The following is a 25,981-nucleotide window of genomic DNA, read 5'->3' as shown; positions in this document are numbered from 1 at the left end:
GGTGTGTGCCTTTCCAAATCATGTCCATTCAATTGAATTTACAACAGGTGGACTCCAATCGAGTTGTAAAAACAGCAATGACAATCAATGGAAACAGGATACACCTGAGCTCAATTTCGAGTCTCAGAAAAGGGTCTGAATACTAATGTAAATAAGGTATTTGTTTTATTTATTTATTTTATTTTTAATACATTTGCAAGAAATTCTAAAAACAGTTTTTGCTTTGTCATTATGTGACATTGCGTGTAGATTGATAAGATTGTTTTTAAAATGCAATCCATTTTAGAATAAGGCTGTAACGTAACAAAATGTGGAAAAAGTCAAGGGGTCTAAATACTTTCCGAATGCACTGCGCGCACGCACACACACACCTATCTTGATGCAGGTGTTGGTGGAGTGGGACTTGCGTCCTGTGTGGTAGGAGAGCAGGATGTTCTGGGGTTTGAGGTCTCGGTGGATGATATCCTTGACCTGCAGCACCCTCATGGCTCCAGCTATCTGCTGCAGAAACACCCGGATGGTGTCCTCACTCAGGGTGCCCTTGGCTAGGGGAGAAACAGGGGTGGAGGGGTAGGACAGGACAGTCGGTAAAGGAAAATAAAGCAAACTATACTAACCGAAACATCAGACTTGTTCCTGTTCCACGGCAACCTATGAAAACACAGCTTCCCTGAAGCCTGGGACTGTAGTCTAAATAAATAAGCAGCCCAGGGAGACGAGGCCTAAACTTTCTCTGCTAAATTCAGGACCTGGTTGGTTCAGCCCACACCCTCATTATCCAATGTTACATTACCCTGGCTTTCATTTTCACTTTGCTAACATACCCTTATTCTGATAGTTTGACTCAATGCTCTAGGTGACTTTCAATTGACCGAGGCTTTAACCACACAAGCCAGCTCCAGTCATGGTGCGCTCTGAAACCTTCCCCCATTGAGTTTGCCCCACTATGTGCCACAGAGGCCCAAATTAAGGAATGTCTAGCAAGCAATTCTAATGGGAGGGTTGTCCTTGAATTACAGTGGCATATTTTTATATTGAATTGTTTATCAATGATAAAACATAATGGAGGTCCTTTATACTGCAAAACATTATGTAACAATGCTTTGTTTAAGGTACTTAGGGTCCCTGTAGTGATATGTAGAGTTGTCATGATATATTTTGGGCATTTAAGCATAAAACATAGAACGGCCTCCGTTCCTTCTCTTGTTAAAACGAATTGGTCCGTGCTGCGTGCCGACCCGGTTGTAGCGACGAACCTGCAGATTCTGCAATGCTTGTCGGTGGGGGTAAAAAAAATATTTTGCGCCAATCAGAGAACACCAACCCCCCCCCCAGGTGAGGGAGCCAACAGGAGTGACAACAAAAAGGGGAAAAAAAGAGGGCATTTTCTATGTCATGGGCCAGTCGCACTTCATATGCAATGTAGGCTATGTGATGGTAGCTAAGTGCACAGACGCAATGCACAAAACACGCATACTTTCTCCAAGCTGAAGCTACCCCGGCGAAACCCGGATGACGCTGGGCCAATTGTGCGCCGCCCTATAGGACTCCCAATCCCGTCCGGATGTGATGTAGCCTGGATTCGAACCAGGCACTGAGATGCAGTGCCTTAGACCGTTGCGCCACTCGGGAGCCCATGCAGTGCCTTAGACCGTTGCGCCACTCGGGAGCCCATGCAGTGCCTTAGACCGCTGCGCCACTCGGGAGCCCATGCAGTGCCTTAGACCGCTGCGCCACTCGGGAGCCCATGCAGTGCCTTAGACCGCTGCGCCACTCGGGAGCCCATGCAGTGCCTTAGACCGCTGCGCCACTCGGGAGCCCATGCAGTGCCTTAGACCGTTGCGCCACTCGGGAGCCCATGCAGTGCCTTAGACCGTTGCGCCACTCGGGAGCCCATGCAGTGCCTTAGACCGCTGCGCCACTCGGGAGCCCATGCAGTGCCTTAGACCGCTGCGCCACTCGGGAGCCCATGCAGTGCCTTAGACCGCTGCGCCACTCGGGAGCCCTAAGTATTGCGACAATTTCAACGCAACATGCGACAATTTCAATGATTTTACTGAGTTACAGTTCATATAGGGAAATTAAATTAATTAAATTAATTTAATTAATTAATTTATGCCCTAATCTATTGATTTCAGATTACTGGGCAACCTGAGATAGCTGTGGCATTGTGTTGTGTGACAAAACTGCACATTTTAGAATGGCCTTTAATCGTCCCCAGCACAAAGTGCACCTGTGTAATGATCATGCTGTTCAATCAGCTTCTTGATATGCCACACCTGTCAGGTGGATGGATTATCTTGGCAAAGGAAAAATACTCAGTAACAGGGAAGTAAACAAATTTGCTAGCTAGCTAGCACATAATGTTGTGGTAGCAAGTGAATATGCTAACATTAGCTAGTTATTTAAACATTTGGCAATGGGCTGGCACTGGGAGTATGGGATTATGGAGAGTGAATCCAAAGTTTCTTCTTCATCTTACTAGGTATTTATCTAGCTGTGGCCATCTGGCTAGTCTCAACAAGGGCTTTCTACAAAATAGCAACATTAGCTCAGCTAGCTAGCCAACATTGGAATCTAGACCATAAACTAAGCAACACATGCATGCATTGCCAAACAACGCTTCTGCCACCTTATGGTTTGGAGTATTTTAACAAAGCTTTGTGGCTGACGACTTCAAGGTCTTTGTTGTGTGAACACAAAAGAGATTGACTGCTGACACTGTTCAGAGGTGCTAATTACCCTTAGCTGGCGATTGGTAGACAATCCTAAGTGTGTGTGTCCTGCTTGAGAGATATCTATTTATCTTGAATGCTAGAAAGTGAAATAAATGTATTTAATATATTGTATAGATCAAGAAAAAAAAAGCTATTCAAATACCTATTTATTTTATTAGTATAATGTGTCATTGGTGTTACTGCCTTGAACATCACAAACATTTACAAGGACCTTGAGCATGCTCTCCTGTGGCAAACGTATTGGGGGAGGGGTCTACATTATTATTGGGGGAGGGGTCTACATTATTATTGGACCTTGAGCATGCTCTCCTGTGGCAAACGTATTGGGGGAGGGTCTACATTATTATTGGACCTTGAGCATGCTCTCCTGTGGCAAACTTATTGGGGGAGGGGTCTACATTATTATTGGGGAGGAGTCTACATTATTATTGGACCTTGAGCATGCTCTCCTGTGGCAAACTTATTGGGGGAGGGTCTACATTATTATTGGGGGAGGGGTCTACATTATTATTGGGGGAGGAGTCTACATTATTATTGGGGGAGGAGTCTACATTATTATTGGGGGAGGGGTCTACATTATTATTGGGGGAGGGGTCCACATTATTATTGGGGGAGGGGTCCACATTATTATTGGGGAGGGGTCCACATTATTATTGGGGGAGGGGTCCACATTATTATTGGGGGAGGGGTCCACATTATTATTGGGGAGGGGTCCACATTATTATTGGGGAGGGGTCTACATTATTATTGGGGGAGGGGTCTACATTATTATTGGGGGAGGGGTCTACATTATTATTGGGGGAGGGGTCTACATTATTATTGGGGGAGGGGTCTACATTAAAGAAAATTATTAGCTAATCACACCCTTTTATTATGTCATTCTTTGTAAGATTCCATTGATAATTTGGTGTCTAAATCCAAAGTGTCACTTGGCGTTACTCAATTTAAATGAAAGTAAATAACATTGTGAGCAAAATGATTAATCATATCACTTTACTAAATTATTTTTAAAGGATTAATGACCTTAGAACATTTGGGGCCTCCATTTCAGAAAATTCTCACAAACCTAAAATGTCTCATTGGAGTTAGTACTCCTACTGGTGACACAATGTAATCATAATGGAACATATTATTTGAAGTCATTGAGCTCCCAGATAAGTTGATTTAGAAGACAACAGTTCATGCACAAATGCCACCTTAATTCAAGAAAGACCCGAGAGCTTCCCTGGGCGTTGACACAGTCCACTTACAGTGCAGATAGTCCGCCAGGTCCCCACCATTGCAGTACTAGAGAGAGAGGGAGATTTAAAAAATTATGACATTAGGAGACATACAGTGCATTCGGAAAGTATTCAGAAACCTTCACTTGTCCCACATTTTGTTACGTTACAGCCTTATTCTAAAATTGATTAAAATAAAAATACTCAATCTACACACAACACCGCATAATGACAAAGCGAAAACAGGTGTATAGACGTTTTTGAAAATGTATTTCAAATAAAAAACTGAAATACCTCATTTACATTAATATTCAGACCCGTTGCTATGAAACTCGAAATTGAGCTCAGGTGCATACTGTTCCAATTGATCATCCTTGAGATGTTTCTACAACTGGATTGGAGTCCACCTGTGGTAAATTCAATTGATTGGACATGATTTGGAAAGGCACACACCGGTCTATATACAGTTGAAGTCAGAAGATTATATACACCATAGCCAAACACATTTAAAACCCAGTTTCTCACCATTCCTGACATTTAATCAGAGTAAAAATTTCCTGTCTTAGGTCAGTTAGGATCACCACTTTATTTTAAGAATGTGAAATGTCAGAATAATAGTAGAGAAAATGATTTATTTCAGCTTTTATTTCTTTCATCACATTCCCAGTGGGTCAGAAGTTTACATACACTCAATTAGTATTTGGTAGCATTGCCTTTAAATTGTTTAACTTGGGTCAAACAATTCGGGTAGCCTTCCACAAGCATCCCACAATAAGTTGGGTGAATTTTGGCCCATTCCTCCTGACAGAGCTGGTGTAACTGAGTCAGGTTTGTCGGCCTCCTTGCTCGCTCACGCTTTTTCAGTTCTGCCCACAAACTTTCTATGGGATTGAGGCCAGGGCTTTGTGATGGCCACTCCAATACCTTGACTTTGTTGTCCTTAAGCCCTTTTGCCACAACATTGGAAGTATGCTTGGGGTCATTGTCCATTTGGAAGACCCATTTGCGACCAGGCTTTAACTTCCTGAGATGTTGCTTCAATATAATATCCACAGAATTTCCTGCCTCATGATGCAATCTGGGGCGGCAGGGTAGCGTAGTGATTAGAGCGTTGGACTAGTAACCGGAAGGTTCCAAGTTCAAACCCACGAGTTGACAAGGTACAAATCTGTCATTCTGCCCCTGAACAGGCAGTTAACCCACTGTTCCTAGGCAGTCATTGAAAATAAGAATTTGTTCGTGAAGTGCACCAGCCCCTCCTGCAGCAAAGCACCCCCACAACATGATGCTGCCACCCCCGTGCTTCACCGTTGGGATGGTGTTCTTCGGCTTGCAAGCCTCCCCCTTTTTCCTCCAAACATAACGATGGTCATTATGGCCAAACAGTTCTATTTTTGTTTCATCAGACCAGAGGACATTTCTCCAAAAAGTATTATCTTTGTCCCCATGTGCAGTTGCAAACCGTAGTCTGGCTTTTTTATGGTGGTTTTGGAGCAGTGGCTTCTTCCTTGCTGAGCGGCATTTCAGGTTATGTCGATATCGGACTCGTTTTACTGTGGATATAGATACTTTTGTACCTGTTTCCTCCAGCATCTTCACAAGTACGTTCATCTCTAGGAGACAGAACGTGTCTCCTTCCTTGACGGTTTGATGGCTGCGTGGTCCCATGGTGTTTATACTTGCATACTATTGTTTGTACAGATGAACGTGGTACCTTCAGGCATTTGGAAATTGCTCCCAAGGATGAACCAGAATTGTGGAGGTCTACAATTCTTTTCTGAGGTTGTGGCTGATTTTGAAAAATTCTGAGGTCTTGGCTGATTTATTTGGATTTTCCCATGATGACAAGCAAAAAGGCACGGAGTTTGAAGGTAGGCCTTGAAATACATCCACAGGTACACCTCCAATTGACTCAAATGATGTCAATTAGCCCACCAGAAGCTTCTAAAGCCATGACATCCCTTTCTGGAATTTTCCAAGCTGTTTAAAGGCACAGTCAAATTAGTGTATGTACATTTCTGACCCACTGGAATTGTGATACTGATTATTTCCCTTATAATTCACTGTATGTAAATAATTGTTGGGAAAATTACTTGTGTCTTACAAAGTAGATGTCCTAACTGACTTGCCAAAACTATAGTTTGTTAACAAGAAATTTGCAGAGTGGTTTAAAAACAAGTTTTAAAGTGTATGTAAACTTCCGACTTAAACTGTAGGTCCCATAGTTGACAGCGCAAGTCAGAGCAAAAACCAAGTCATGAGGTCTAAGGAATTGCCCGAAGAGCTACGAGACAGGATTGCGTTGAGACACAGATCTGGGCAAAGATACCAAAAAACATCTGCAGCATTGAAGGTCCCCAAGAACACAGTGGCCTCCATCATTCTTAAATGGAAGAAGTTTGGAACCACCAAGACTCTTCCTAGAGCTGGCCGGGGAGAGAAGGGACTTGGTCAGGGAGGTGACCAAGAACGCGATGGTCACTCTGACAGAGCTCCACAGTTCTTCTGTGGAACCTTCAAGAGGACAACCATCTCTGTAGCACTCCACCAATCAGGCCTTTATGGTAGAGTGACAAATCCGGCCGTGATTGGGAGTCCCTTAGGGTGGTGCACAACAGGCTCAGCGTCATCCAGGTTTGGCCGGGGTAGGCCGTCATTGTAAATAAGAATTTGTTCTTAACTGACTTGCCCAAAAATATTTGTAAAAAAGACAGAAGCCACTCCTCAGTAAAAGTCCCATGATAGCCCACTTGTAGTTTGCCAAATATGCACTTAAAGGACTCTCAGACCATGAGAAACAAGATTCTCTGCTCTGATGAAACCAAGATTGATTTCATTGGGCTGAATGCCAAGCATCACTTCTGGAGGAAACCCGGCACCATCCCTACGGTGAAGCATGGTGGTGGCAGCATCATGCTGTGGGGATGTTCTTCAGCGGCAGGGACTGGAAGACTAGTCAGGATCGAGGGAAAGATGAACGGAGCAAAGTACAGAGTGATCCGTTATGAAAACCTGCTCCATAGCGCTCAGGACCTCAGACTGGGGCGAAGGTTCATCTTCCAACAGGACAATGACCCTAACCACACAGCCAAGACATCGCAGGAGTGGCTTCGGGACAAGTTTCTGAATGTCCTTGAGTGGTCCAGCCAGAGTCTGGACTTGAACCCGATCAAACATCTCTGGAAAGACCTGAAAATAGCTGTGCAGCGACGCTCCCCATCCAACCTGACAGAGCTTGAGAGGATCTGCAGAGAAGAGTGAGAGAAACTCCCCAAATACAGGGGTGCCAAGCTTGTAGCTTCATACCCTAGAAGACTTGAGGCTGTAATTGCTGCCAAATGTGCTTCAACAAAGTACTGAGTAAAGCTATATTTAAGTTTTTTTAATACATTTTCAAAAATGTCTAAAAACCTGTTTTTGCTTTGTCATTATGGGGTATTGTGTGTTGATTGATGAGGGAAAAATACAATTTAATACATTTTAGGATAAGGCTGTAACATAACAAAATGTGGAAAAAGTCAAGAGGTCTGAACACTTTCCAAATACACTGTATATAGCCAGTAGCCTCCCAAACAAGGCCTATCTGAAATATGAAAATAATCAATGAAATCACCAGGTAGCCTATTGTTCTGGTAAAGATGCATGCGTAGCAGATTGCTAAACTGTATTTTATATGGAGAATATAAGTGTAGGCCTACTCTGTTTTTGCCAGACAAAATTGGAGAAAATAAAACAAGTGCTTTCTGGTCACTAATCTGCATAAGTGCCTTTGCACGGCAATGCTGATGACTGGTCATTGGGCAACAGTCGAGACACACAACATTCTGGTTCTGAAGCACGTTATGTCTTTGAGACAAGAATTTGGTGCAATACCATAGGCTAGTAACCTGTTAGTAACGTTATGTCTTTGAGACAGGAATTTGGTGCAATACCATAGGCTAGTAACCTGTTAGTAACCAAATAGACAATAGGCAAAGACATAAATATAAAATAGGTATATGTAGCCTATTAATATATATAGAAAAAAATAAGTATTTTTCCCCATTCAGCTTCACACTTGCGACCTCTATCAAAACCTCCTTGTGGCCACCGGGATGAGAACCACTGAGTTAGAGCAGGAGTGTATGTGTTGAACCTGACACCAAAACAAGGGCCAAAGACAGAAATGACACCAGTGGCTTACCTCCATGACCAGGTACACAGAACTGGCCGTTTCCTAGAGAGAGAGAAGGTAGACGACAAGAGAAAAACAACAATACAGGTGGTTTTAGCATGTCAACACTTACAATAGGAATGTTGTGACTGTGTGTTATAGAGCAGGAGGTGTTGAAGGCACATACGTGCTTGTGCTCGGTGACATAACTAGATGGTTACCGTTTCCCTGAAGTAGGAGCGGTAAATTAAAAGTGATGACTACTGTGAACAGGGACACTTCAGGAGAAAGATATGTTCAGTTAGAAGTTGATGTTCGTCAAATAAGAGTCTACCTCACTGGAACTTATGTTCCCATCTTATCTGAAATCACTATAATGACTACTGACCTTAAGTGGTTTGAGCTCAACCCGGAGGTAAAGAATTAATGACACGTCGCTACTCGCCTAAATCTCGGGGTCATCCATGCTGAGTCAACAGGGTTAAGGTATGGGCCATGTCTGCTTGGAAGTCATGGAGGTTAGCGCTGAACAGGAGTGATCAAGAGGCCACAAAACCTCCCCGCTGTGCCGGCTGAAGTGTGAACTATGCTAAAGCAAAAGGGATTGTCTGAGTCTTCACACTCACTCAGCTAAATGTAAAAGAGGATCAATATCAGGGCTCTCTACAACAACAATAGAACTGAGCTCATCCCACATCATACTGAGAGCAAGGATTAGGCCACAGAGCCATATCAAGAGCAAACAAGATGGGGGGGGGGGGGTGCATGACAAACAGGAAAATGACACTTTCAGAACTAATAGGCCAGTCGTCGCCCATAGCTACAAGTTGGCACATCAGGCTGAGTCTGCATTTCAACTAATTGGATTTTGTGGGGGGGACAGCTCGACTTGGCTGACAAAGGCACCATATTGGATCACCAGGGAGGTTCACTGTTAAAGAGAAGGTACAAGTCTGTTGTCTGAAACCACAACGAATGCTCTTCGAGAGAGCATAAACAAACAGAGTCATAAGCCTGAGTCACACGCCATATTATGCCAACCTCAGAAGCTTGGCTGCTTTTTGCCACTGAAAACAAAATGGGCATTACTGAGCCTAAACAACCATTGTGTCTCTCATTTTTACCAACAGCATGTCAGCCATAGCACAGGCCTTACAAAAACAAGACAGTGCAGCCCACTTAAACGCCCTCTTATCAACTAGCAACAGATGACTCTGCTCTTTCTCCCTCTCTAGGTCTCTTTCAACAGCCAATCAGAGCTCAGTAATGGCTCATCCTAGAGTTAACTACTGCAGAGTCAGCGCTTCTGAAGTTGTCTTTTTGGCCATGTTGGTGATTGCAGCCAGCAAGCCAGCCGTCTGGTTTCCATTGTGCTTTGCCAGGCAGGCAGGGCCAGACATACTTGTCTACCCGAGGTGGTTTTGGCTTACTGACCTGGTAACATCTCCTGTTTATGACAACCAGCCTATAACAGAGCACGAACAGTGTCAGCTGTGTAAAATCATGCAGCGCTCCTCCCCAATGCTACGTGCCGAGAAAAGTGTAGGCCTACATGCCAGCCAGGGAGGTGATAAAACTGCCCTGCTCTAAAATCCTGCAGGGGCTGAGATGCTGTACACAAGATAACAGGACATATTAACACTTCAGTGATTGACAGAGCTCACCAACTGGAGTGTAGAGTAGGACAATACCCCTCTAATTGGACCCTTCCAAATAGGTCTCACTCTGTTTGCCCAAAGTAGGCCTCATGACTCTGGTTAGCTTCCCGTTGCACAACACTGTTACCCTGAGTGTGGGAACTCTGTCCGGCGGAAAAAATATTGGTAAACTGAAAGTCGTCTGTTCTTCCGATCAATTCATTTTTTCAAATACAGTTCATTTGGAAAGTATTCAGACCCTTTCAATTTTTCCAAATTTTGTTACATTATAGCCTTATTCTAAAATGGATTAAACAGAAACAATGTCCTCATCAGTCTACACACATTACTCAATCACTTTTCACAGCTACTGTTTACAGGCCTCCTGGGCCGTATACAGCGTTCCTCACTGAGTTCCCTGAAATCCTATCAGACTTTGTAGTCATGGCAGATAATATTCACATTTTTGTTGACTTTAATATTCACGTGGAAAAGTCCACAGACCCACTCCAAAAGGGTTTCGGAGCCATCATCGACTCAGTGGGTTTTGTCCAACATGTTTCTGGACCTACTCACTGCCACAACCATACTCTGGACCTAGTTTTGTCCCATGGAATATTGTGGACCTTAATTAGGGATGCACAATATATCAGAATCGGCCGATAGTAGCTAAAAATGCAAACATCGGTATCGGTATGTCTAGTTTAACGCAGATGTGGAAAACCGATGTCAAAGCTACCTATATAACGTAATGACGCCACGTAAACTTTTGCGCTACACGTGCAACACAGCATTCCAGCCTTCCACGGCCTTCCACAGCCTTCTGCTGTGTGGATCAAGCAGTCAACAAGTTGAGCAGTCATTTGAAAGGGTAAGAACATTTCAGCGAGACAACTCAAAGGCAAGATAATGGAATTAATTTCCCTTGACGATCAATCGTTCTCTGTTGTGGATGATGTTGGCTTTCGCCGACTGGTCGAGCACCGGTACACACTACCAAGTGCGCTATTTTTCAGATGTTGTCCTACCGGAGTAACACAGTAATAGTGTCACTGCCATGAGCTTCACGACATACATACAATGGAACATTGTTTGGGTCTTTGCGTGTCATAAAAGATACAGTTGCACTGTCAAAGCTGTACAAAAAAGTCTGCAAACAAGCAAACACCGGCCACGAACAATGGGTTTACAATACCGTGTTGGTAATAAGCATCATTTGTTCCACCGCAACTTCTGGGGTAGCTAGCTTTAGCTTGGTACCTAGCTACCCAGCCTAAAAACAATGACCAGTAGAAACTGCAGTCATTTTTAATTTTCATTATTCTTAGCAATGATTTAGGAATCCTTGTAAGTATTAGCTAGGTTGCCACTTGTTGTTCGCCTATTGAAATGGAACTTCAGTTCATGATAATAAATAGCTAGCCAGCTACTTAACCCTGTTGCCCAAAGCTAAAGTTATAAGCAGCCAGCTAACTTCATCTGGCTAGTGAGGCTCGACCGGACTGGGTTATGTGTTGTGTAGTGTTATGTGTAGTGTTAAGGATGGTGCCGAAGGACATGGCTGACATTTTTTACATTCTTCCAACCACTTGTGCTATTTTATTTTTTTTATTGCGTTTTGTGTTACTTATTTTTTAACTTGTTGTGTACATAATGTTGCTGCTAATGTTGCTGCTACCGCCTCTTATGACCGAAAATACCTTCTGGACATCAGAAAAGTGATTACTCACCGCGGACTGGAATAAACCTTTTCCTTTAACGAGTCCGACGACAAGGATATCCTGCTTTCACTGAAACAGACCCAGATCAACGTCTTTTGCGTGAAGAAAAGTTGTCGGAAAAGGGTTCGCAGATCGGGTATCCCTCTGAAAATCCGGAGGCGAGCGAGTAAACTCCCACTGCCTTCCATTCTTCTTGCTAATGTGCAATCATTGGACAATAAAATGGACGACCTACGACTAAGATTATCATACCAACGGGACATTAAAAACTGTAACATCTTATGTTTCACTGAGACGCGGATGAACGAAGATACGGACAATATAGAGCTAGCAGGATTTTCCATGCACCGGCAGAACAGAGACACTACCTCTGGTATGGGGGTGTGTCTTTTTGTCAATAACAGCTGGTGGGCGATGTCTAATCTTAAAGAAGTTTCGAGGTCTTGCTCGCCTGAGGTAGTGTACCTTATAATAAGCTGTAGACAGCACTATCTACCAAGAAACTTCTCATCTGTATTATTCGTAGCCATCTACTTACCACCACAAAACGAAGCTGGCACTAAGACCGCTCTCAACCAACTCTATAAGGCCATAAGCAAAGAAGAAAATGCTCACCCAGAAGCGGTGCTCCTAGTGTCCGGGGACTTTAATACAGGCAAACTTAAATCCACGTTACCTAATTTCTACCACCATGTCACATGTGCAACCAAGGAAAATAAATCCTAGACAACCTTTACTCCACACACAGATATGCATACAAAGCTCTCCCCCATCCTCCATTTGGCAAAATAATTCTATCCTCCCGATTCCTGCTTACAAGGAAAAACTAAAGCAGAAAGTACCAGTGATTCGCTCTATACGGAAGTGTCCAGATGATGCGGATGCATACGAAATGCTTCAGTCTGGTTTTAGACGCCATCATAGCACTGAGACTGCACTCGTGAAGGTGGTAAATCACCTTTTAAATGGAGTCAGACCAAGGCTTTGCAACTGTCCTCGTGCTCCTAGACCTTAGTGCTGCTTTTGATACCATCGATCACCACATTCTTTTGGAGAGACTGGAAACCCAAATTGGTCTACATGGACAAGTTCTGGCCTGGTTTAAATCTTATCTGTTGGAAAGACATCAGTTTGTCTCTGTGGATGGTTTGTCCTCTGAAAAATCAACTGTACATTTCGGTGTTCCTCAAGGTTCCGTTTTAGGACCACTATTATTTTCACTATACATTTACCTCTTTGTGATGTCATTCAGAAATATAATGTTAACTTTCACTGCTATGCGGACAATACTCAGCTGTACATTTCGATGAAAAATGGTGAAGCTCCAAAACTGCCCTCCCCGCAAAGCCTGTGTTTCAGACATAAGGAAGTGGATGTCTTGGACAAAACAGAGATCTTAGTTCTTGGTCCCAAGAAACAAAGACATCTTCTGTTGGATCTGACAATTAATCTTGATGGTTGTACAGTCATCTCAAATAAAACTGAAGGACCTGATCTCTCTTTTGACTAACATATCAAGACTGTTTCAAGGACACCTTTTTTTTCAATCTTCGTAACATTGCAAAAATCAGAAACTTTCTGTCCAAAAATGGAGCAGAAAAATGTATCCATGCTTTTGTCACTTCTAGATTAGACTACTGCAATGCTCTACTTTCTGGCTACCCGCACTAAATAAACTTCAGTTAGTGCTAAGCACGGCTGCTAGAATCCTGACTAGAACATAAAAAATGTATCATATTACTCCAGTGCTAGCCTCTCTACACGCTTCCTGTTAAGGCTAGGGCTGATTTCAAGGGTTTACTGCAAACCTACAAAGCATTACATAGGCTCCTACCCATCTTTCCGATTTGGTCCTGCGATACATACCTACACGTACGCTACGGTCAAAAGACGCAGGCCTCCTAATTGTCCCTAGAATTTCTAAGCAAACAGCTGGAGGCAGGGCTTTCTCCTATAGAGCTACATTTTTATGGAATGGTCTGCCTATCCAAGTGAGAGACGCAGACTCTGTCTCGACCTTTAAGTCTTTATTGAAGACTTATCTCTTCAGTAGGTCCTATGGTTGAGGGTAGTCTGGCCCAGGGGTGTCAAGGTGAACGGAAAGGCACTGGAGCGACGAACCGCCATTGCTGTCTCTGCCTGGCCGATTCCCCTCTCTCCACTGGGATTACCTGCCTCTAACCCTATTAAGGGGACAGAGTCACTGGCTTACTGGTGCTCTTCCATGCCGTCCCTAGGAGGGGTGCGTCACTTGAGTGGGTTGAGTCACTGACGTGATCTTCCTGTCCGGGTTGGCGCCCCACCTCGGGTTCGTGCCGTGGGGGAGATCTTTGTGGACTATACTCTGCCTCGTCTCAGGGTAGTAAGTTGGTGGTTGAAGATATCCCTCTAGTGGTGGGGGAGCTGTGCTTTGGCAAAGCGGGTGGGGTTATATCCTATCTGGTTGGTCGCGTCCGGGGGTATCGTCGGATGGTGGCAGTGTCTCCTGACCCCTCATGTCTCAGCCTCTAGTAACTATGCTGCAATAGTTGTGTCAGGGAGCTAGGTAATGGAACCCTGACCTGGGACCATGCCCCAGGACTACCTGACATGATGACTCCTTGCTGTCCCCAGTCCACCTGGCCGTGCTGCTGCTCCAGCTTCAACTGTTCTGCCTTATTATTATTCGACCATGCTGGTCATTTATGAACATTTTAACATCTTGGCCATGTTCTGTTATAATCTCCACCCGGCACAGCCAGAAGAGGACTGGCCACCCCACATAGCCTGGTTCCTCTCTAGGTTTCTTCCTAGGTTTTGGCCTTTCTAGGGAGTTTTTCCTAGCCACCGTGCTTCTACACCTGCATTGCTTGTTGTTTGGGGTTTTAGGCTGGGTTTCTGTACAGCACTTTGAGAATTCAGCTGATGTACGAAGGGCTATATAAATACATTTGATTTGATTCACCGGACGTGCTACCTTGTCCCAGACCTGCTGTTTTCAACTCTCTCTCTCTGCTGTCTCTAACTCTGAATGATCGGCTATGAAAAGCCAACTGACATTTACTTCTGGGTTGCTGGCCTGTTGCACCCTTGACAACCACTGTGATTTTTATTATTTGACCCTGTTGGTCGTCTATGAACGTTTGAACATCTTGGCCATGTAATGTTATAATCTCCTCCTGGCACAGACAAAAGAGGACTGGCACCCGTCAGAGCCTGGTTCCTCTCTAGGTTATTTCCTAGGTTCCTGCATTTCTTTGGAGTTTTTCACTTTGTGACATTGGCTGATGTAAAAGGGATTTATAAATACATTTGATTGATTGATTATCCCATAATTACAAAGCAAAAATGGGTTTTTGGACATTGTTGCTAATTTATACAAAATAAAAACAGAAAAATATTATTTCCATAAGTATTCAGACCCTTTGCTATGTGACTCGAAATTGAGCTCAGGTGCATCCTGTTTCCATTGATCTTCCTTGAGATGGTTCTACAACATGATTGGACTCCACCGGTGGTAAAGTCAATTGATTGGACATTTTATTTTACCTTTATTTAACTAGGCAAGTCAGTTAAGAACCAATTCTTATTTTCAATGATGGCCTAGGAACAGTGGGTTAACTGCCTTGTTCAGGGGCAGAACGAGAGATTTTTACCTTGTCAGCTCGGGGATTCGATCTTGCAACTTTTCGGTTACTAGTCCAACGCTCTAACTACTAGGCTACCCTGCCGCCCCACATAATGATTTGGAAAGGCACACACCGGTCCACATAAGGTCCCACAGTTGACAGTGCATGTCAGAGCAAAAACTAAAACAATTCTGCAGCATTGAAGGTAACCAAGAACAGTGGCCTCCATCTTTCTTAAATGGAAGAAGTTTGGAACCACCAAGACTCCTAGAACTAGAACTGGCCGCCCAGTTAAACTGAGCAATCGGGTGAGAAGGGCCTTGGTCAGAGATGAGATCAAGAACCCAATGGTCATTCTGACAGAGCTCCAGAGTTCCTCTGTGGAGATGGGAGAACCTTCCAGAAGGACAACCATCTCTATAGCACTCCACCAATCAGGCCTTTATGGTAGAGTGGCCAGACGGAAGCCACTCCTCAGTAAAAGGCACATGACAGCCCGCTTGGAGTTTGCCAAAACGAACCTAAAGGACTCTCAGACCATGAGTAACAAGATTATCTGGTCTGATGAAACCAAGATTGAACACTTTGGCCTTAATGCCAAGTCAATCAATCAATTTAATCACATTTATGTATAAAGCCCTTCTTATATCAGCTGATGTCACAAAGTGCTGTACAGAAACCCAGCCTAAAACCCCAAACAGCAAGCAATGCATGTGTCACGTCTAGAGGAAACCAGGCACTGCTGATCACATGGCCAAAACCATCTCTTGGGTGAAGCATGGTGGAGGCAGCATGCTGTGGGGATGTTTTTCAGTGGGAGACTAGTCAGGATCGAGGTAAAGATGAACGGAGCAAAGTACAGAGATATCCTTGATGAAAACCTGCTCCAGAGCTCAGACTGGAGGATCACCTTCCAACAGGACAATGACCCTAACCACACAGCCAAGACATCGCAGGAGTGGCTTTGGGACAAGTCTCTGAATGTCCTTGAGTGGCACAGCCAGAGCCAGGACTTGAACCCGATCTAACCTCTATGGAGACCTGAAAATAGCTGTGCAGCAACGCTCCCCATCCAACCTGACAGAGGTTGAGAGGATCTGTAGAGAAGAATGGGAGAAACTCCCCAAATACAGGTGTGCAAAGCTTGTAGCGTCATACCCAAGAAGACTCGAGGCTGTAATCGCTGCCAAAGGTGCTTCAACAAAGTACTGAGTAAAGGGTCTTATGTAAATGTGATATTTTTTTTATTTTTTTTAATCAATTAAACATTTCTAAAAACTTGTTTTTGCCTTGTCATTATGGAGTATTGTGTGTAGATTTATGAGAAGAAAAAAAACAATTCAATACATTTTTGAATAAGGCTGTAACCTATCAAAATGTGGAAAAAGTCAAGGGGTGTGAATACTTTCCGAAGGCCCTGTGTATCCATAAAAACTATGCCAGCTGAGTCATGATTTTGACTGGTTGGGAAACGCTGCCTGCCTCATCCTCATTGGACAGCTGGAGATCGAATTTGAATATTGAAACAATGTTGCAAATGTTGGAGAGACAGACAACAAAGGGGTGTGAATACTTTCCGAAGGCCCTGTGTATCCATAAAAACTATGCCAGCTGAGTCATGATTTCGACTGGCTGGGAAACGCTGCCTGCCTCATCCCGACAAGTTACTATTGGACAGACAACAAGGTTTATACAAACATCCGCTGTTGAAAATTAAATGTTAGTCTAAAAGAAATGTGAGATAAAACACCGGCTGGAATGTGGTTTTAACCAATTCAGGATTAGTGCCACCTGTCGTATAATGATTGATAAATGAATTGTACAGAGAAGACATCCGCTGTTGAAAATTAAATGTTAGTCTAAAAGAAGTGTGAGATAAGACACCGGCTGGAATTTAACCAATGCAGGATTAGTGCCACCTGTCGTATAATGATTGATAAATGAATTGTACAGAGAAGCTCAGTACAGAACAACAAACTCCTGTAACAACCAGCAAGTAATGCAACAAAGATAACATGAAAGAAAAGTGGGTCAAAATATGCATTTCACCCCTCCCCCTTGCAAAAAAAAATGAATAGATAGCCTATCTTCAATTTATGTGACAAAACAAGCAAAGTATAATGTAGAGAATCATTGCACCATATAAACAGCTGTGAAATATATTTCAATAACCCAAAATATTGTATTTTCAGCTGTTTGAAGCTTGTGTAATAAAATGAAAGTAAAAGAAGCCAAAATTAAACTTAAGACTATAAGTAGGCACATAGAACAAATCTACCACTTCAGACTTGGTCTCAATGAGAATGACAGATCTATAACTCACATGTGTGAATTTGGTCAGGCTGTCCAAAAAATGACATGTTGTTGCTTCCAAATTGACATTCAAATTTGAGTTATAAGAGTTGTCATTCTCATCAAGTCTAAGAAGGGGTAGATATGTTCTATGTGCGCTATTTCTATGCCTCCAGTTCTCAAGTTTTGGTTTTGTACACCTGCTTCAAACAGCTGAAAATACAATATTTTTGGTTATTGACAATGTTTTTCACAGCAGTTTAGATGGTACAATAATTCTCTACACTTGTCACAAACTGATATTAGGCAAACCATGATAAGGTGGAGCGATTTCAGCACATTGCACCTTTAAGGATTTGGCTTAATACATACCTGAAAGTCATGTAATGCAACAATGTTCTCATGTTTTAGTTCCTGGGGGAAAATAAATGGGAAATGCAAGTTTACAGCTATTCAAATTGAAAGTCTTACTGTATACACTATCGATAATAAAACTGGTTGTCTTACCTTAAGTATCTTGATCTCTTTTCCCAAAAGGGTCTGAGATTTTGCCAAGTTTTTCTTATTTATGCATTTCACAGCCACCTCCCAGTCGTGTTTCTATAGACAAACAAAAATAATTATTAAAGATTATAATACACATTTTTCCTAATGTTTTCTGGGTGCATGTAATGCCGTTTAATGAATGCTTATCGGTAAAAAGCATGGAATCTAAGGAAGTGGAAAGGTAGTCTACTATAAAGCCTTATGCGTGCTTTGGTTCGGCTGGTGGCTAGGCAAACCGAATGAGTATGACTTACATACTCCCTTAAAATACCTTTGTTTGAAAAAATGAGAAAAAAAGCAGGAATAGTACTGTTTGCCATTCTTGAGACATCGTAGCCAGTATACACTTCCTCAAAATAGTCTGAATCAATCTAAGATAACTCAAGAAATGGCATTCATTTTGACTTTTTTGTGCAGAGGAGCTCTTAGTCGCGCAATTTTACATCTAACATCTTTGGTGCAGTATATCTCAAGTGAAAAAAAACGTGCGTGAAAACTATTCGTCTCTCATTGTATGATAACAAACAGTTCATTGAATAATCCCTAATGTTGACCAATCACCAACGAAGGGGCATAAGACTTCGGTTACAGACTTCGGCTTACCTCGGTGAAAAAATGTGTGCACGAACAGCCGAAAAAAACCGTGCTGAAGACCAAAACTTCCCAAAATGTCATTGGCGTCATAATATATGCAAACTGTTCCGGATGAAAAGCAAAGCATGCAGACGCCTTAAGACATGGGGTGCGGTCCAAACACTTAAAGACACACCCTCATCCACTTACCCTAGCCTTATGCCCTTGGGGGAATCCCCCTCGCCATCTTGGAGGGTGGTCCAAATGATTAGCCATGCAAGGAAAGTTTGCAACGTAAGGCCCTCAGCCCTCGTTTTTAGTCGGCTTTGCGAGTGTACAATTATACAATTAATGTACAATTATGTACGGGGCCTGAAACTCCCCATAATTCAATTTGCGACGATTGCACATCCGCTAAGAAAAGTCAGCGAAAAGTTCAAAACAAAATCGATGGAGAATTCAACATACAAGTTTAAGTAAAAACGAATGCAAATAATTTAGAAATGTTGCTACTATTTTACATTTACATTTAAGTCATTTAGCAGACGCTCTTATCCAGACTTACTATGCTACTTTGTTTGGTTATCTTTTGGAAATTGCAGAAAGAAAACATTTTTCTTCAGAAGATCCAGCTGGGCAGTTAGTTAGCTAATTAATTTGCTAGCTATAATACAGTAGGCATATATTAATAATTATATATTCAATATAAGTAGACATGCACTCATAATTGACTGTAAGCAAAGCACCCACAAGCTACTGGTGGCTGAAAACACAATCATCGCGGGATGAACGAGTGAAGAATTTCCAGCCAAAGGTTGTCCAATTTCCAGCCAAGTGTATAGTCATCAGAAGTGTCCCCTTAATTGAGGGCTGAGGGGATAGGGTGTGTCTTAAGTGTTTGGACCACACACATGGTAACAATCAATGTTCCTTCTAAACTGCGCTCCTGCACAGCTCCCTGGGACAGCCCACAGAAATATCAGCCATGGCATTCCTAGTCAATCTGCAAACATTTCTGTAAAAAAAAACTAACAATAAAACCTTGTGTTCCTACTTTAATTTGTTGGTCTCGGGCTGTTGACTTTAGGTGCAATCGATTCAGCTGCCCTGCATGCAGGGTAGGAGAACTGTTTCCATTTTTAACCATTTCATGTGTCTGAGGGTACAAACTCTGCCTTCCCGGTGGGTCCAGAGAGCAATTCAAGTGCCCCAGAGAGCAATTACGTCTACTGCTGGCCAATCGGATGGCTCAGATTACCGTGTCCGAGGTAACGTAGCAGGCATAAAAGAAAGCTACAGCAAAGTTGATACTGTGAGATTTCAAAATGTATAAAACCATGACTAAAGAAAGACAGTCAACGAATACAGCAAAGAGATGCTATTTTAATGAGTAAGTTCATATTTAAAGTTCTTACTCAGCACTGTCAACACTTTGTAGGCTATTCAACACTTGTATAAGCCATAAAATGCACGTTCTTCCTATTTCCACTGAGCGCTACAACAAGCACTGCAGCAGTAATGAATGAGTAGGAAAGTGGATCTGTAGTCTTGCATTGTTGTTGTTATTATTATTAGCGGCTTGGGTCTTTTTTAATATTGTGGAATATTTCACTTTCTCTGTTCATAGGAGTAACAAAGATAATTTGTGCATGAGGCAGAAATAATGTGGTGCGACTCGAGTTTGACCATCAGCTGGAAGAAAGTGTCCTTTTTTTGGTCAGTGTCAGTGGAGCAAAGGGAGAGCGGAGGGATGTTGAGAGGCGGGCCCTCAGATGCAGGCACCATCAGCCCAGTAAAATAAAAATAAAAAGTACATTATTTAAATGTATTCTCACTTAGCTGTGCTTCACAAGTAATACAACAACAGATCTATTACAGGTGTGATCATTTTGCCAACCTCAAATGTTGAAATATATATTTTTAAATGGCCCAAACAACAATGCAATTCAAGCAAAGCCAATATTCAGGCACACCTGTTAATTGAAATGCATTCCAGGTGACTACCTCATGAAGCTGGTTGAGAGAATGCCAAGTGTGCAAAGCTGTCATATATGTTATTTCATAGTTTTGATGTCTTCACTATTATTCTATAGAAAAAGGTAAAAAAAATAAAGAAAAACCCTTGAATGAGTAGGTTTGTCCAAACTTTTGACCGGTATTGTATATTATTTAGTATATGTAAAGACATCAAGAATAGTCCGATGGGTGACAAAATTAGCCTATAGCTTGTGAATAATGCCCAGATTGTGTGTAGTAATGCAAGTAAAGCATTCCTTTTCTAATCATAGCCGCACTCCTCATGTAGTCTAGCCCATAAGGCCTATATGTTTTGATAAGGTTTGTATCACTCCTCATGTAGCCTAGCCCATAGGCCTATATGTTTTGATAAGGTTTGTATTACACCTCATGTAGCCTAGCCCATAGGCCTATATGTTTTGATAAGGTTTGTATCACTCCTCATGTAGCCTAGCCCATAGGCCTATATGTTTTGATAAGGTTTGTATTACACCTCATGTAGTCTAGCCAATAGGCCTATATGTTTTGATAAGGTTTTCATCACAATTAAAGTGGCCAAATAACTTCTTAAAGTTAAGCACATTAAATCAGCTTTTACAACAGGTTTAGAGCCTAACTTGCATACATACACAGCACGTGAGTTTTACGTTTGGGGAAGATAATTTTCACCATAAAAATGCACCTTTAGAATAAAAGCATCACATATATAAATCGCATTGTGCAACATTTGCATTTATAGCCTGCTGTCATGTGAGCATTTCTGCATAATGTGAAGAAATAGCCTAACAGTTTATCAATATTTTAAGCTGAATGTTCTGGTCTGTGTCAGCCTCACAAAAAGTTGATGCTAGTGGTTGAATTCATTTGGGATCTATCCCACAACTATCCCAGACAGTTTGGAATTTCTTTCTCGCACAGTATATAATAGCTAAACGTTTGTACTATGGGGAATAGATTGACATAGGCTAGTGCTTTTGCTGTTCGTTAGGCCTACTCATCTTGTTGGCTGACGAAAATTAAATGTGGACAGTTCTTCCAATATCTTTGATATGCGCCTCGTCCCTGATGGGTCAGTCTTTACTTGTCGCCGCCCGTGAGAAAGACCCAATCACGTGAAGGAGAGCCATTTGAGTGAGAGGAGCTTTGGAGCACGCAGCAGGGAATTATCATTATTATGTTCAGCCCAAGGTCACAACGGCCACTGGCTGCAGAAGGCATGGATTTTTATAGGGGACATTAAGGCCACACAAAGAGGATCCCGCTAGGGAATTTGAGGCATTATCAAGTGTTTGTCAAGTTGTGAATGAGAGAATGAAAAAGTCTCATGGAATGTAGGACTACATTGAACACCACACCATTGGCTGCTACTGTAGGCTGAATGACAGAACAGCTATTGCCATGTTAAATTGTTATTGAATGCATTTTCTCCATTGTTTTTGATGGTAGGCCACTCTGATCAAATAGCCACAGTAGTCTACATGGCCACTGTAAAAACTGTAACTTAAAGTAGGTACAGCCTCAGTGTTCACAGTAAACGAAACACTGGAAGTTGCACAGAATTTTCAAGTTTGGATCAGCAGACCTGAAATTTGCTCAGTGCTGAATTTTTTTTGAGGGAACATTGGTAACAATTTGGGCTGGGAATTGGCAGGGATTCGATACTGTGATTTTACTGCGATTTGATGTTCCAAACATATTGCGCACCATGTATCTGCTGTAGAGGGACAGGAGAGAGCCATGCGAAAACACGTTTTTATAAGTCATGGAAAGAAGAAAATTACTTAAAACAAATTGCCTCGCTATTAAAAAGAATATGGAGAACAAGCTATGAATTAAACAAAATACTGATACAGGTGCAGCCAACTAGCGCTAAAATAATCTGGCGATATAGTCAAAACGATACAATATCATTAAAGAAATGATATCCCAATATGTAACTATCTCCCCCCATCACTAGTAACAACATACAGTGGATTGAATAAGGTAGGCCTGCCTGGCTTTCCATTTTCCCCATGGGACCAGAATTCTCCCTCCTGTTGTTGTTGGACAAACATGTCTCAACATGCCATTGTGATCAATGGTCAAGTTTGGACTTTTGAAATAGACAAAAGCCCCCTCAACATATAATTATAATAGGCTAGATGTTCGACCATCCCCATCACAAAACACACCCACCAACACTGTGAAAGGCAAATATTGTAATTTAGGTTCATAATTCACTTGTAATAAATTATTACTCATATTTCATCTGCAAATGGCTGTTCATATTTTTCATCCTCAAACCCGAGGATTGCATCTTTCAGCTGCCATGTCCGAATTAAGGTCGTACGACAACATACAAATGATAACAATGCAGACGCAACTATTTCATTTGGATAATAGCTACATTTACACAATCTAGATTGACACAATGACACTGCCACATCGTTCCCTCACCTCTCTATTCCTGCCTTTGAACACCACCGCAAATGCACCGTGTCCTATCAAGTCCTTCCTGCTGAACTCAAATTTCCCCACGGTCTCCATCGCTCCAGAACCTCCGGGTTTTATTTTGAAGTAAAATTACAAGCGTTGCACGGTCGCATATCTCCTCTCTCGGAAGTCCCTTTCTCCTCCGTGAAGTCGGGGCAGCAGGAAAGTTCACCCCGTCTTTCAATGGTCATGAACTGCCTTCTTAAGAAACAACGACTTTCTTCTCTCATGTTTAGGTAACGCATGGAAAGGAGTCAGCCTCCTTTTAACAATATGCGAGTCCCATGTTTTTTTGTTTTGGTAGCTAGCTAGCTTACACAACTGACGCAGTGTTTACAAAAGACACAATGCCCCAATGTAAGCTAGCTAGCTGCTAGCAAAACATATCCACCTTAAAAACAGAAGGCACGCCTGGGTGTTTTTGTTGGTATACAGAGGATATCGTTGGCTCCGTTGCAACCCGTTCAATAATGTGTTTTAATTTGTTCCAACGCAAGTCCATAACATTTATGCAAGCGGCATCTCGTTATATTTTCAATGGGCTAATAGTTCACCCCCAGAGGAACCCTCGTATCGATTATGGTCTCAACAAGGTTAGTGCACGCCTTCAGTTGCTCTCTAAGTCCCGCAATTTTGCGCACGCGCACAGAGCTACAGCTGTATTTTCTTTTACGTCAAACTAGGGTGGTGTCACATCAAGTGTGCTGTTGTTTTTGTTTGCTCACTTTTCTGCATGCAACCACCTAGACTAGATATATTACCTGGACAGCAAAATAAAAGAACAGTAACCTAAACTATAATAATTGTCTGACATCAACAGAAATGGCCTGCTATCTTTGATAGCATAACTGATGTAGAGTGTTAATTATGGCCCAAGCACAAATTGTATGAAATATTTTATAGCCTCTACACATTTTTGGTGAAGTGAAATAACATGATGTGTGTTTTTATGATGTTCTCATAAGAACAGGTATGGGCTGAGTCAATAATTAACTGTCTTTAGTTAAAACCAAGTTTATATCTCTCTACTGGCACCATGTGTTATAAATCAGTGTTGCATGAGGGTCATGCAAGTGGCAGACCAGACACAACACCATTTTTTGGGGTCATTTAGCAGACACTTACAAGGAGCAATTGGGGTTATGGGCCTTGCTCAAAAGCCTGGTCTCATAGACTAGATGTATTACATGTAAATCCGGGATGCTAAAATTAGTATGATATGTTACACAAGACAGAAGGTTACTTAAGGCAAAAATGAAAGGAGGGTGGTTGGTCAAGGTGCATGAGTGTGCATATAATGTGAACATACAGCAACAGGTTAGGGTTAGCTAAAAGGGTTAGGGTAAGGGTTAGCTAATAAGGGTTAGGGTAAGGGTTAGCTAACATGCTAAGAAGTTGCAAAGTAGTAAGCAGTTGCAAAGTTACTAATTAGATAACATTGTCTGTAATAAGATTTTAATATGCAACCTTTGGATTGCTAGAAGTTGCAAACGATGCGTGTTTGAATCTCATCAAGGACAATTTTAGCTAGTTAGCAACTACTCACTACTTTATAGCTACTTTGCAACTACATAGAATGTTGGCTAACCCTAATCCTAACCCTTTTAGCTAACCCTTCTCTTAACCTTAGCCCTTTAACCTAACTCCTAACCTTAACCCTAACGCCTAGCTAATGTTAGCCAGCTAGCTAATGTTAGCGTTGGCCACCTAGCGCAACAAATAATATGTTTAGAAAATTCGTAACATATTGTACATTTTTGCAAACATTGTGCGAATTGTAAAACATTACATATCATACACAAATGAATACTAAATGGAGTGTTTTCGCTTTTATGTACAGAATAAACCAAAATCCTCTGAGACCAGGTTGTGCTTAAGACCATGTCAACAGATGTTTCACCTAGTCAGTTTGGGGATGCAAACCAGGGACCTTTCGGTTACTGGCCCAATGCTCCTAACCGCTAGGCTACCTGACACATCTCCCACATTGTCTGTGCGCGTGTGCATGTGAATTATGCCTAATTATTATAGTTTATCATATGAATATTGAATATATATTATAACATGTAAGAAAGGGCCATTACTACTAGCTGCATGCCTATTAAAATATAAGTATGTGTTGTCCTGAGTGTTCTATCATGGCTACAAGACATGTAGGCTAATAATGAGGTTTGACACCACAATAGAATAGAATAGAATGTGAGAATATGATGTTGTCTACTCTGCAGTAGATTGGGCAGTGTTTCTAATTCGAGGGACAAACTGACTAACAGACAGTATTTCAATTCGATGCAATGTACAGTATTTTCCCTTGAAGGAATTGTTAGAAGCCAATACAGACTAAAATAACATAGAGGGCAGGACATAGAGAACAAAACATCAAGAACAGCGGCTTACAGCAGATAAGGTTAGCTCGTGTTGATATTGTTTGCCATTCTTTTATAAACATTGTTTTTTTTCAAACACCAGAAAGTACAACCAACTGGGCACAGATGTCAATTCACTGTCTATTCCATGTTGGTTCAACCAGTGGAAGCAACATTGATTCAACCAGTGTGTGCCCAGTGGAAACCACTTATGAGACAAATAATGTATTGGTTAAGAATCTTTATTTTGTACATAAAAAATACTACTTATTATGGGTGCTTAGAGGACACAGTCAGAATCTACCTACAACACGACGCATTACAGTAACCTAATGTCCTGAAATGAGTTTCCTACTGTCAATCTTAACCAAATTGACATCTCAGCACAGCAAGTTGGGATGTGCGATTCAACACATACAGTACAAGGGTGAAGAAAAGATAAGCTACTAAATGGAATGTGGTAGCATTTTAAGTTGAATGAGCTCAATTGCAGTGTGGTTATTAATGACGATAATGATCTAGGCCTAATTATCTAGTTCAGGCTTCTACTAAATTATCTCATTAGCCTGTCTTGTCATTATTTATTCGTTTCATAGGCACATTTGTGTAAAAGTATCAACATGGTCAGTAAAGCAAGTT

General features: G+C 42.0%; 1 protein-coding gene across 5 annotated transcripts in view; it reads right to left on the bottom strand.

Annotated features, from left to right (window-relative positions):
* Positions 1-23,609, bottom strand: part of LOC115125727 (serine/threonine-protein kinase ULK1-like) — a 46,810-nt gene extending 23,201 nt beyond the window's left edge. For 4 of the 5 annotated variants that reach the window (XM_029655277.2, XM_029655279.2, XM_029655281.2 and 1 more), the window contains exons 1-6: positions 22,941-23,609; positions 17,877-17,969; positions 17,742-17,783; positions 8,142-8,174; positions 3,989-4,025; positions 372-545 (exon numbers count right to left, since the gene is read on the bottom strand). In XM_029655277.2, coding sequence (XP_029511137.1) covers positions 372-545; positions 3,989-4,025; positions 8,142-8,174; positions 17,742-17,783; positions 17,877-17,969; positions 22,941-23,030 — 469 coding nt within the window. In that variant the 5' untranslated portion in view covers positions 23,031-23,609. Of the gene's footprint in view, positions 1-371; positions 546-3,988; positions 4,026-8,141; positions 8,175-17,741; positions 17,784-17,876; positions 17,970-18,518; positions 18,615-22,940 lie in introns of those variants that run through there. The other variant, XM_029655280.2, reaches the window with a different exon arrangement.
* Between the last annotated feature and the right edge of the window lie 2,372 nt (positions 23,610-25,981).

Source organism: Oncorhynchus nerka, linkage group LG19 (genome assembly GCF_034236695.1).
Source record: "Oncorhynchus nerka isolate Pitt River linkage group LG19, Oner_Uvic_2.0, whole genome shotgun sequence".
NCBI lineage: Eukaryota > Metazoa > Chordata > Actinopteri > Salmoniformes > Salmonidae > Oncorhynchus > Oncorhynchus nerka.
The sequence above is the reverse complement of the archived record's forward strand: the minus strand, read 5'-3'. Positions and strand labels throughout refer to the sequence as shown.